At 24.6% G+C, this 13,531-nt stretch overlaps 1 protein-coding gene across 1 annotated transcript; it reads left to right on the top strand.

Annotated features, from left to right (window-relative positions):
• The first annotated feature begins 7,449 nt into the window (after window positions 1–7,449).
• On the top strand, window positions 7,450–10,587 carry LOC134829121 (arylsulfatase B-like). The gene is made up of 6 exons (XM_063842118.1): window positions 7,450–7,554; window positions 7,621–8,185; window positions 8,950–9,185; window positions 9,246–9,897; window positions 10,427–10,438; window positions 10,508–10,587. Exons 1-6 carry the CDS (start codon window positions 7,450–7,452, stop codon window positions 10,585–10,587), a joined length of 1,650 nt encoding a protein of 549 aa, XP_063698188.1.
• Window positions 10,588–13,531: the final 2,944 nt, after the last annotated feature.

Here is a 13,531-nt window from a genome sequence, read left to right as displayed (position 1 = left end):
TTTATAGGAAAAATTCAGTATTGGTTGTGAGTCATCAAAGTTGTGTTTTTGGCGCCATTTTGGGAGGCAAATTTATTTTTGTTCGGGGATCCCCAATAAACATTTTAAGAACATAAAATATGATATTTGACAGGAATTGGAGTTAATTTTAAGTTTTGAGCAAAAATTTAGAAAATTTATTAGAATTTTTATTAAATCACAAAAAAAAATTGTTTTTCACTTTATTATTTTTTTTTTAATTAAAAAATTATGATTTTAAATATTTTTTTAACTATTACTTTTTTTAAAATAATTAATTTATTTTATTTTTTTTTTATTTATTTATTTATTTTTTGTTTTAAAATTTAAATTTTTGTAGGAAAAAAAATAAATTTAATACATAATTTAAAAAAAAAATTAAATTTATATAATTCAAAATTTAATTTTAAGTTTTTTAACAAAAAATTAATAAAATTAAAAATTAATAAATTTTTTTTTTTTTTAATTAAAAAAAATAATAAATAAATTAAATTAAAAATAAAAAAATTAATACCTAAATAAAAAAAATTAGTTTATTATAAAAAAAAAATTAATAAAATTTATTTTATTATTAATTGAATAATTTTAACATTTAAAATAAAAAAAAATCACTTTTAAAAATATTTTTTTATAAATAAATAAAATAAAACAAAATAATTTATTTAATAAAAAAAAAATATTTTCAAGTTCAAAATAAAAATAACTTTTATGGTATCAACCACACACAAAATATTTGTCAGCTGTTTACCAAACTTTTTTTTTTTTTTGTTAAAACTAACATCGCTTCAAATAATGTTCACATAAACAAAGATAACACTTTCCATAAATCATTATTTATTAGCCATATTTCCTCTCCAAGGCTTTAAAAAAAGTCAAAATGCCTCCATCGCCCGAAAAAAATGCACATAAACGTTTTGCAATGCCACTCGTGATTTTTTTTTACTCATAAAATAAAATATGTTTACATTTTGTGTCTATCATGCAGAAAACAGAGAAACTTGTGACGAATGATGCATGAAATCGAGAGCATCAATCATGCGAAATAAATAAAAAGGAGCACAGCAACAACAACAACTGGCAACGCAGGCAACCAAATCGCATTATAATAATAATAATATGATTTGTGCTCATCATGTCGACTCGTATCTCGGTGCACAACTGCGCATTTATTGCATTTTCCGTTATAAATAGATGGAGGAGAAAATAAAGTGCATAAATAATATTGTCACTCGTTCGCAATTTTTTTTCATTTTATTTCTGTTTCTTCGTTGTTTGCTGCGATAAATAAACTACTCGAGCGGCGTCATTTGTGTCATGTCCATCATTGTTGGTGATGACAACGCGCACTTCAGCAACGACTTGAGCCACAGCAACCGATGTAACCGATTGGGCCAACGGGATATCCGCAACCGTAAGAAGGGCACAAGCCGCAGTAACCTTGAGGATGAGCGGAAATTGTCACGGATGAAGGGCACATCGTTGAGTATTTGCCAGCAGCGGGCGTAAAATCAACACAGGGAGAGCAACATGGAGATGGAGGGCAAATACGAGGACAGCACTGAAAAAAATAAAAAAGGTAAGAAATTAATAAAAAAAAATAAAAAAAAACTATTAAATAAATTTTTTTATACGAATATTAATTTTTTAAAAAATATTTAATAATTAATTAAAATTATTATTAATCAATTTTTAATTAAATAATTAGAATTATGACTAATTTTTTTTTTTTGAAAAAATTATTTGTATAAATATTTAATAAATTTTAAAAAAAATAATATTAATATTATTAATTATTTTATTTAATTAAATATAAAATTTGATTTTATAAAAATTTAATTTTTTACGATTTTTAGAATATTTTTTTTTAAAATAATAATATTTATAAAAATAATTTCATTGAATTTATTTATTTTTTTTTAATTTTTAAATAAAAAATTTTAATTTTAAAATTAAATTAATTTATTAATAAAAAAAATTAATTAAATTATAATATTATTAAATTGAATTATATTAATTTTAAAAATTTTATTTTTTCATAATTTTATAGAATATTTATTTTTTTTTTAAATAAAATTTAATTTTAAAATTATTCGTATAAAAAAATTAATTAAATTATAAAAAAAAATATTAATTTTATTAATTATTTTATTTAATTAAATATTAAATTACAATTTTTTCAAAAATATTTTTTTTTTCAAGATTTAATAGAATGATTTAATTTTTTTGATAATATTAAGTTGTAATTTTATTTAAATTAAATTTCATTGAATATATTAAAAAAAAAACATTTTTTACATAATTAAGGCAAAAAATAATTTTCAAATGACTCTAAAATAAAAATTTTACTTACAGGCATCTTTTTTAAAATTTTCTTCAAATTATTTCACAAGAATTTACAAAAATTTTATTTTTTTTTTTTTTTTTTTTTTTTTCCTACAGGTACGTTTTCACTAAATAACTGCCAAATACAAACTAAGCGAAAAAAAATTTTTTTTCCATAAAACAAATTTTTCACAGGCTCCTATAATTTTTATCTTCAATGCCATAAACTTTTATCGAAAAGTGCATGAGTTCCGTCACTTTTATTACAGTTCAGTAGAAAAATGCTACAAATTGGATAATTACAGTGCACTACTGCTCCATATCTGCATTAAAAAAACGCTTGTCCTCTTATTAAATTCCTTTCATTTCAGAAAAATGCAATTCTCACGATGATTTTTCTCCCTTTTCTCTCTAATCATGCCAAAAGTTTTGCATTTTTCTGCAATAAAAGTGTATTTTTCGAGCAAATCCCTTAATCTGAGGGACGATTTTTGCTTTGAAAAATGTCGCAAATGCATCAAAAAGTAACATTTGGAACGAAAATAAAAATTTCTCACTAATGTTATAGTAATGGAAGCACGTGTATCAAAGCAGAAATTTATTTTTGCAAAAAAAGTTTTTTTTTGTTGGATTAGAATGTTTCTGTGCGTTCACAGGCGGAGACAGACTTTTCCCAAATAAATGAAAAATTGCAATTACGTGTCATTGTTGCATGTGCAGCTTTTGCTGAAAAAAAAACGAGTGACGACGACACATGAATGGCAATTTTGCTTCGATTTTTTTTTTATTTTTTCAAGTCTTTAAAAAAAAATTTTTTTTTTTCAAATTTAAAAATTAAAAATTTATTGACACAAAAATGTCCCCGCCGCAACCGATATAATTTTATTTTGTCGGTTTATGATAATAACAGTAATTATTGGAAAATTTATTTTTATTGTTTGAATTGGTCGCCGGGAATCGACGACGAAGCGCAGACATTCGCGCCATCCCCCGTTCAGTAAAATTAATTTATGTTCTGGTCAAACTATTTACACACACACACACAGCACGGAGTAATAATAAATAAATAAATTTTGCTCATATAATTAAATCATGTTGGGGAATTGAATTTCGGACAATTTTTTTTCGGTATAAAATATTCTCGAATTAGTTTAATTAATTTTTTTTGCGATAAATTAAAATAAAAAAAAAAAATTGGCACAACAAAAAATAAATAAAAAAATTGAATCATTGGAAGAATTACTGATCCGAGAGATTTTTTTTGCCACGAGTGTTTTTTTTATGAGAATTGTAACAAAAAATATTTTATTTATAGAATGAATTGAATTATTGGAAATCCTACAAAATAATGTAATTTTCGCAATAAAAAATTAAATATATTTTTGCAAGGTCATTTAAAAAAAAAATTGGTAGATGTTCATTTTTATCATTTTTGTGAAAAATCTCACACAGAGAAGATTTTTCGACAAATATTTTTTTAAGAGTTGAATTTTTTTAAATTAATTTTTTTTATGTTATATTTTAACAATTTTTTTTTATTATTTTAATTATTAATAAAATTTAATTAATTTAAAATAATAAAATTAATAATTTAAAAAAAAGTTTATTTTTAAAAAATAATTTTTAATTAAAATAAATTAAAATTGATAAATGATAATAATAAATAAATTATAAATTTTTTTAAAATAAAATTAATTAAAAATAATTTTAAATAAAATAATTAAATAAATAATTAAATTAAATTAAATTAAATTTAAATAAATTAAATTAAATTTTTATTAAATAAAACAAAATTTAATTTAAAAAGAAATTTTTTATTTAAATTTTAATTTGCTCATAAAATATTTTTTTATTTAAACAATATTTTAAAAAATAATTCATTTCTTTAAAAATTTTGATTTAAATATAAAAAAAAGTCACATGAAATTTCCTTCTTTACGTGTAAAACTTCATTATTTTGTATGTAAAACAGACGAACACGAAAAATGATGAGAAAAAATGCATATAAAATTGGATTTGCATCAATTACGAAGGAATTTGATTGGAAAATTTGTTCAGTAAACTTATTTTTTCTCCCTGCATTTCTGGGTGAAATTCATTTTCAACCAACTGAATTAACAATTGCAACTTTATTTTTGCTCCGAAATCGCTTCGAGAAATTTCCTCGTTGTAAAAACATAAAATTTTATCATTTCTCATAATATCGAGTGTTTTATTTGTACAAAGAAAAAAAATTGTTTGAGAGACTAATTTTACAACTTATTTTATCTCATCTCATCTTTTTTGGCATTAACTGGATTGAGAAAGAAAAAGTTTTTTTTTGCATAGAGAGTGATGACAATAATAAAGCTCCTTTTTTGAGGAACGACAATGATGCGCATCGAGGATAAGTGCAGAAAATGACAAAAAATGAGAAAATATTTGCATTTTATGAGGAAAATCGATGAAAAATAAATTGGATTGTTTTAATGACAAAATTTTATGCACTTGTTCCTTTTCTCATTTGGATTTTTTTTTGTCTTTATGACAAAAAGGAGTTTAAATTAAATTGAAATAATTTAAAAAGGAGTTAATTTGTTTCTTATTTCATAATTTCGAAAAATTCAATTAGAAAAAAAAATAAAAATATTAAAAAAAATAAATAAAAAAAATAAAATAAAAAATAATTAATGAAAAAATGCTCCGAACTCTAAATTAAAAAAAAAATAAAAAATATTAAAAAAAAAATAAATAAAAAAAAATTAAATAAATAAAAATAAAATAATTAAAAAAAAATAAAAAAATAAATAATTAATTAATTAATGCTCCGAACTCTAAATTAAAAAAAATTAAAAAAAATAAATAATTAAAAAAAAAAATTAATTAAAAAAAAAATTAAATTAATAAAAATAAATCTTCTCTTAATTTTCAATTAGAAAAAAATTAAAATAACAAAAAATAAATAAAATGAAAAAAAAAAATTAAATAAATAAAAATAAAATAATAAAATAAATAAATTAATTAATTATTATTTAAAAAAAATTAAAATTTTTCCTCTAAAAAACTTTTTAAGCCTCCAATAGTAAAAAATTAATTTTTTTTCCTCCCATATCACGATAAAAAATGAAAAAAATTTTAATATGTGACCTTTAAATGCCTTTTTGAACGACACTAAATAAAATTCCTGCTACGTTGTTCGTCCTCGTTGCGCTTCAAGGAATGGCAATAAAAATATTTGAAGGTCGTTAGTGGCATGTTGGTATTTTTATTATCTTTGTATCGCATCGCTTTCCATCCCGCACCCACATTACATCCTCCCGCATCGCTGTCTTCATCTCAACCGCCACAAGCCATTCCTTACGAATTAATTACTCCTAAAAATTAAATAATAATAATTCCATGCCGGCAAAGTGCATTTTCAGCACCTCGAGATATTTTTCTTGTAAATAAATTGTGGCTTTTTTAACGAGAGAAATATTCCGAAACGCAAATTTATTTGCTGTCAGTTGCGATAAAGACGACGAAGACGAAGGGAAAATGTCTCGACAGTCGCTTTAAATGCACACCTTTTAAATTTTAATCAATTATACGTGAACTAGTTGTGCTCCGATAACACTCGAGTGAATTATTTAATGGAAAATTGTGTCAAGCCGCGTCGGAGCAGATGAAAAATTTCGTGCGATTTGCCAAAGATGCCAACCACTCCTTGACGATTTCTTCTCGTAATTATCATCAAGATCGTTCGTCGTCGTCGTGAGAAGTCCTTTTGCGAGAATGGCAGTTATTTAACGGTAGTTAGAGTTCATGTTCTGTAATTGTTATTAGATTTTCTTACCAAGCGTATATTGAAGTAAATGCCGTTTGCAATTATCTTTCACACACGACTGCATGCATCGGGTGCAGAATTACGTTATCCGAGAGCGCAGCTGAAACGGAGGAAATAATGAGGAAGAATTAAATGACGACTTATCGTGAAAGTGAATCTCTTTGATTACTGTTATTAAATTATAATTAAATTAAATAATTTTTTTTAAAGATTTTCTTCTCTAATTAACTTTTGAGAAATTTTTTTACTAAAACCGATTAATTTTTTTTTTAACAAAATAAATTTTTCGTTTTAACATGAGTTTAAATTTAAGAATTTTTGCAAATTTTTTTTTATTTATTTTATATTATTTTATTTTTATTTAAGTTTTTTTTATTTTATTTTTTAATTTAGAATTTTTAGGAAAAAAATTAAAAAATAATTAATTATTTATTTATTTTTTATTAAATAATTTTTATTTAATTTATTAATTTTTTTTCAATTTGTTATTATTTATTTTATTATTTTTAATTAATAATTTAATTAATTTTTTAAAAAATCCTTAATTTTTAATTTGATAATAAATAAACAAATTTTCCTTTAAACTATATTTGAGTTATTTTTAACGAAATTTTTAGCAGAAAAATCTTTAATTTTTTTTTTAAATATAATAACTTAATTATTTTGTGAAAATAATTATTTGTATAATTTTCATCTACTTTTTATTATTTAAATTTTTAAAAATTTAATTCATTTTTTTTTAACAATTTTTAAATTAAATATACCTATATTTTTTTAATTAAAAAAAAATAAAAATATTTATTTTAAAATTAAATTAAATTAAAAATATATTAAAATTAAATAAAAATAAATTAAAATACAATTAAAAAAAATAATTAAAAATTTTAGTAAAATTTAAATAAAATTTAAAAAAATAAATAATATAAATAAAGATATAAAATAAATAATTTTTTTTTAATTTTTAAAAAAATTTCATATTTTTTTTAATTAATTTTTTTTTATAAGAACATATTTCATCAGAAATTGAAAATTTTACTTATTTTTAGAAAAAATGATGTCAAAAGCTTAAAAAAGAACAAGAATCAAAGCCAACGTGTTCTATTTAATTAAAATCAATAATTATGACGCAAAGACAAAAATTTCTTCGAATTAACCGGCATTAATTAATATTTATAACTTTTGTTCAACGTTTTTGTAAATTCAATGACGAACACCTAGACCGGTTGTCGCCGCATGTCACACGACGCGTTGTAGAAATAAACACAAAAAGTACACAAAATAAATTCCGTTTGTCAGTTGTAAAGATGCCGCTACGGAGATCAGGTTTATTTTTGTCAATATTTTTCGTTTTTGTAACGTGCCAAGTTCAACAACCGCCTCACGTTGTGATTATCGTAGCAGATGATTTGGTGAGTTTTCTTAAAATTTTTCACTAAAAATCTTGAATTTTCTTAATTTTTCGATTTTTCACAAAGGGTTGGAATGACGTGAGTTACCATGATCCCGTTCATCAAATCCCAACTCCGAACATTGATGCGCTCGGCTTAAACGGAGTCATCCTGAATCGTCATTATTCGCAACAAATGTGCACTCCAAGTCGAGCTGCCCTCATGACGGGCAAATATCCCATCAAAACTGGCATGCAGCATTTCGTCATAGTTCAAGATGAGCCATGGGGACTTCCGTTAAACGAGAAAATCTTGCCGGAGTTCTTCAAAGATGGCGGATACGAAACTTATATGGTTGGAAAATGGCATCTTGGGTTCCATAAGAAGGAATTTACGCCGCTTGAACGTGGATTTGATCATCATTATGGGTATTGGGGATCAAATATCGATTATTGGACCAAATTTAAAGCGTTAAGAAATATCACGCCGGGACTCGATTTTAGAAATGGAGCTGATTTGGAATGGAATGATGATCAATATGCAACGGAGTCATTCACAAATGTCGTGAAAAAGTATATTCGAGAACATGATAAGACGAAACCGATGCTCATGGTAATGAATCATTTGGCGCCTCATTCGGCAAATCCGAAAGGTATGTTAATTGCTTTTTAATTGAAATTTAATTTAATTTAAATTTATTTTTTTTTAAATTAAATTTTTAATTAAATTTATTTTAATTTTAATTTATTTTAATTTTTAAATAAATTTTTATTTATTTTTTTTAAATTTATTTAATTAAATTTAATTTAAATTATTTTTTTGATTTTAATTAAATTTTAAATAACATTTATTTTAATTTTAATTTAATTAATTTTTAAATTAATTAATTTTATTTTAATTTATTTTTTTAAATTTAATTTTTTATTTTATTTTAATTTAAATTATTTTTAAATTAATATTAAAATTTAATTTAAATTTATTTAAATTTTTATTTAATTTAATTTTACTTTAATTTAACTTTAATTTAATTTAATTTAAATTTTTAATTAAATTTATTTTTAAATTTTATTTAATTTAATTTTTTTTATTAAAATTAATTAATTTTTAAATTAATTTATTTTAATTTATTTCTTTAACTTAGTTTTAATTTTAAAATTTTATTTTAATTTAATTTTAATTTTAATTTTTTTTTTAATTATTTTTTTTTTAAATTTGAATTAATTTTAATTTACTTTTTAATTTTAATTTTTAATTTATTTAATTTTAAATAAATTTTAATTTAGTTTTAATAATTTTTTTAATTTTCTTCTAATTTAATGTAATTTAAATTTTGATTTAATTTCATAATAATTTTAATTTATTTTAAATTTTTATATAATTTAATTTTAATATCTCATCAAAATTACCTTTTTTCAGATCCTCTTCAAGCTCCTGAAGATGAAATAAACAAATTCAGCTTCATATCTGACATAAACAGAAGAAAACATGCAGCTATGGTATCTCTTCTCGACAAAAGCATCGGAGAAGTCATCACAGAACTCAAAAAATTCGAAATGTTACAAAATTCAGTGATCGTTTTCATGTCTGATAATGGAGCGCCGACAACGCCCCCTATCGAACTAAATCCAGGTTCTAATTATCCATTAAGAGGGGTAAAAAATTAAATTTTTTTCATCAAAATTTAAATTTTATAAAAAATTTTTCATTTTCAGACCAAAAACACTCCATGGGAAGCCGGCGTTCGAGTCCCTGCGATGATTTGGAGTCCTTTGCTACAAACCAAAGCAAAAATTAACAATAATTTATTCCATATTTCTGATTGGTTGCCAACTTTACTCACAGCTGCTAACATTTCGTATAACCAAAGTACGTTAGATGGAGTAAATCATTGGATGGAATTAACTCAAAGTCCTGAAATTCCTTCACGAAATGAACTTCTTGTTAATATTGATCCCATTGATGATTGGAGCGCTGTTATCAAAGATAATTTCAAGTTAGTTTACAAACGAAACAGAGATGAAATGGACAATTGGCTCAGCTCAGCGAACGTTGAAACAGCTCTCGATGACGACTTGTACAGCGAATTAGTTCAAAAAAGTGAAGTTTTTAAAGCTCTTGAAAGTCAATTGACTAAAGAAGAAATTTTAAGCCTTGTTAAGTCGACACAAGTTCAATGTTCATCAAATGAACAAAAATCCTGCAATTTCAGCGACAATTTTTGTCTTTTTAACATTCAAGACGATCCATGCGAATTTCACGACCTTGGCGAAAAATATCCAGATCAGCTAAAAGATCTAAAGAAAACCTTGAACGAATACAAAAAACTCATGGTGAAACCCTTGAATGAAGAAGGCGACGAAAGAAGTGAACCAATCCATCATAATTTGACGTGGATTTCATGGAATGACAATTTTTCACGCAACATAATTAAAAGAGAATTTTTTGAATGTTAAAATTTCAACGTGCGTTATCTGGATTTGTGTCAAATGGAATCTCTTTGACATTTCACACAAAAAAAAAGTTCACACCGCAATTTTTTTCTCACACACATTATTTTTAATTGAAATAGTAACCATCAAAAGTAAAAATGTGTGAACAAAGAAGTGTCAAAGATTTACCACTCTTACATCTCTATCGAGCTCCTCCATTTCTATAACAATGATCTTCAAAAATAATGAAAGTCATTTGCACACACAAAGAAAATAAAAGGAAAAAACACATCAAAGGAACAAGACTTGAACCACTTGAAGCATGATGACACTTGTTAGGTACGTTAACGATCTACTTGCAATGTCATTGTGGACTCTCTCTCTTGTCGTCGAAGTGCATTTTATATTATTAGAGGAAAATTTTCTCAATGTTTTTATTTTTATATAATTTTTCACCTTTTCAGGATTTTTCACGCGTAATTAATAACGGTTTGAAGAAAATAATTTTTCCTTTTCTTCAGTAAAATAATTGTGTCTCTTTTAAGCAATTGTCGAGCACTATTACTTGCGATTGTTTGCGAAAAAGAAAACTTACGAGTGCGGCATGAAAGGAAGACCACAATAGAGGTTTTAATTAAAAATAAAACAATGTTCTCCATTATTCACTTTTTTTTTGCTGCACGGAGGGAAGTTAATGCACTGCGGTGAGAAGATGAGGTAAGTTAACGAACTTCGAGAAATCCTTTACATCACTAAACTTCTTTTAATTTTAAAAACAAAACTTGAGAAATTCTAAAAAAAAAATAAAAATTAATTTCTTTAAATTTTTATTAGAAATAAGTTAAGAAAATAAAATTATTTTTAATCGGTAAGTAATTTTGAATAGAAACTGGAAGCTATATAGTCACTAAAGCAGTACGCATGGAGGATCATTAATGGTAAATTTCAAGACAAAGAAGTATCATAGAACAAAACTACTTAATGCTTATATAATGTTCTGGATTTTGGATTCTAAATACATTAAGCGAATTGGAGAGATTACTATTGCCTTTCAGAAATACTGAGCTTTTATTCGTCAAAGAAAATGAACAATTATCTATGAACGTCTTTTTGAGGAAACAAACTTGAATTACACAAATACATGAGAAATTATAGAAAGCAATTCAATTATTTAATTAATAAGGAACAAACCATTTAAAATTTTCAATAATTTAAAATAATTACAAAGCAGAAGTCTCGGCAGAAGTCGACTTAATGAACCTTGAGGTCATTTTGTAATAAGTGCTTTTAAATTAGAGCTTAAGAAGCCTATTCCTTTTCTTCACCTTTTGAATCAAAAATTGATAGAAAACATCACCCGATTTCAGCATTTCATCGAAAAATAAATGGCATGAGATTTTTTGATGGTTTTGTGTTAGTTAGTCCCCTAAATTTAAAATTCTTCAACGAACTTCAGTGTTTCTATGCATTTTAAGTGAGATTGGGTATGTCAAAGAGGTACTTGAAAATACCCAATTGCACTAAAATTGCATAGTAGTTCGTTCTAGAATTTTAAATTTAGTTTTTTGGTCGGCTTTTTGGACTACTTTAGGCCTAACTAACACAAAACCATCAAAAAATCTCATGCCATTTATTTTGCGTTAAAATCGGGTGATGTGAGAAACTTTTCAATTAGTCACGATCAATAAGAATATGAAACTAAAAAATTTTTAATTTTTTTACGAAAACTATCAAATAATCTAATTGGTAGTTTTAAAAAATACTTTAAAGTAATTAACTCATAAAAACTCATTAAAATCGTGCAATTCAAGACGATTTTTTAAAAATATTACATTGGTCGTTAAAATCCCTCATTTTTTACCCACAGTGCTCGTAAGAAAGCAAATTTTCTTTTATTTATGGATACTTTATTATATGTACCCAAACAAAATGTATTTGTCATCTCGCACTTCTTCCTGAGTCATACTTTAACATTTATTTTTCCTCTGCCATTCTACTTGACCATCCAACGGAAAATCTCGCAGACAAGAATAAATTTTTACAAGAGATGCAGTCGAAAATTAAAACTCACTGTGAAATCTTTACAAAACCACAATGCTCGACTGAAAGTCAATTTCGCGCTGTCAAATCCAATTTTCGCCGCAATAAATTTTTGTCGGCTCGTGCACAAATTCATCTTTTCTTTATTATTACATTATGTATTATTATCTCATACTGCTTTTAGCACCTCATTATAGTTGTAAAATAATAATTTTCTCATTATTTGAGACTTTTTCGGATTTTGGACAACGATGACTTTTCATCGTATCTTGGGAATAAATATGTAACGATATTATATTCAAAAGCAGTCAAGCAAAGAAACTGCTGAATAAATCATTTTTTTATTATTTGTGCTTGTGTGTGTGTGAGTGTCACTGCTTTTTGTCACACATATTTTTGCGTTGTGTAAGCACTTTTGTTGATTTTCCGGTTTCTTATCGAAGTAGCAAAAGTCTTGACAATGTCGAGGATGGACATCATTAAATTATAATCACATTCGGTTCATGACAGAATGATTGCTGCTTGAATACAAATTGCAAGATATGTCATTATTTTTATCAGTTTAACCAGCTTTTCTATTTTTTCTGTCTCTCTCTTGAGCGTCGATGATAAAAGAAATCGCACTGACCCAGTCTAAGAATGAAAAATTACTGCGTATTTGACGAGAAAAGGCGGCGGCGGCGTGTGTTGGCATAAATTTACTAATTTTTTTTGCTCACCAAATCTCTCTTTCTCCCTCCAGAGACAAAATTTCTTTTTGATCTATGATGCGCTTCAGCAACAACGAAGCTCTCTCATGTCACATCCATTTACTTTCCTTATTCATAATTTTTTTTTGTACTTTTTTTTTCATAAAAGTCAATCATCATGAATGGAATGTAACTGAGTGATGGAAAAATTTATTCAAAAGCCACTTGTGTGTCTGACTTGATACATCGCGCGCGCAATTTTTTGATTTATTGCCTTCATCATAATTGGGGGTGTCGTGTCTTTATAGTTAAATTTATTGAGCAACCAGATTTTTTTTTATCATACCACAAAACGACTTCCTGTTTAGCCTTTTTCCTGTTTGTCGAATCAATTTGAAGATATTTTAGTCGTTAGGGAGACAGGCGACGGAAATTATTCGTTAAAAGTTTGACCGGAGTTTTTTCTCGTGTCTCGCTTATCAAGAAATGAAATCAGCGTGAATGAACGACAAATAGTCTCTTTATTAACATTTTTTGCTCGTTTTTTTTATTATTTGAGATTGAGATACGTTTTCAATCATGGGCAACTCATTTGAGGCAATTTTGTCGTATAAGCGCGTGACATTTTATTTATGATCTGAAAACGGGTCTGAGCAAAAAATGAAAGGAAAAGTTATTGAGAAAAATTATTAAAAGCGTATTTTGAAATAAAAATCTTGAATTAATAAAAAAAATTCATTAAAAAAAAAACTAAAATTTTACAATAAAAAAATAATTTTTTATAAATTAAAAAAATAAAATTATAAACCTAATTAAAAAATTTATAGTTTTTAAAATTAA

The sequence above is a fragment of the Culicoides brevitarsis genome, chromosome 2 (assembly GCF_036172545.1).
Source record: "Culicoides brevitarsis isolate CSIRO-B50_1 chromosome 2, AGI_CSIRO_Cbre_v1, whole genome shotgun sequence".
Taxonomy (NCBI): domain Eukaryota; kingdom Metazoa; phylum Arthropoda; class Insecta; order Diptera; family Ceratopogonidae; genus Culicoides; species Culicoides brevitarsis.
The sequence above is the reverse complement of the archived record's forward strand: the minus strand, read 5'-3'. Positions and strand labels throughout refer to the sequence as shown.

Bases quoted from the DNA above. Each gene is read 5' to 3' on its own strand.
- LOC134829121 (XM_063842118.1), top strand. From the start codon at position 7,450: ATGCCGCTACGGAGATCAGGTTTATTTTTGTCAATATTTTTCGTTTTT. The intron at 7,555-7,620 runs GTGAGTTTTCTT...TTTTTCACAAAG, and splicing joins TTATCGTAGCAGATGATTTG to GGTTGGAATGACGTGAGTTA. The intron at 8,186-8,949 runs GTATGTTAATTG...ACCTTTTTTCAG, and splicing joins TCATTCGGCAAATCCGAAAG to ATCCTCTTCAAGCTCCTGAA.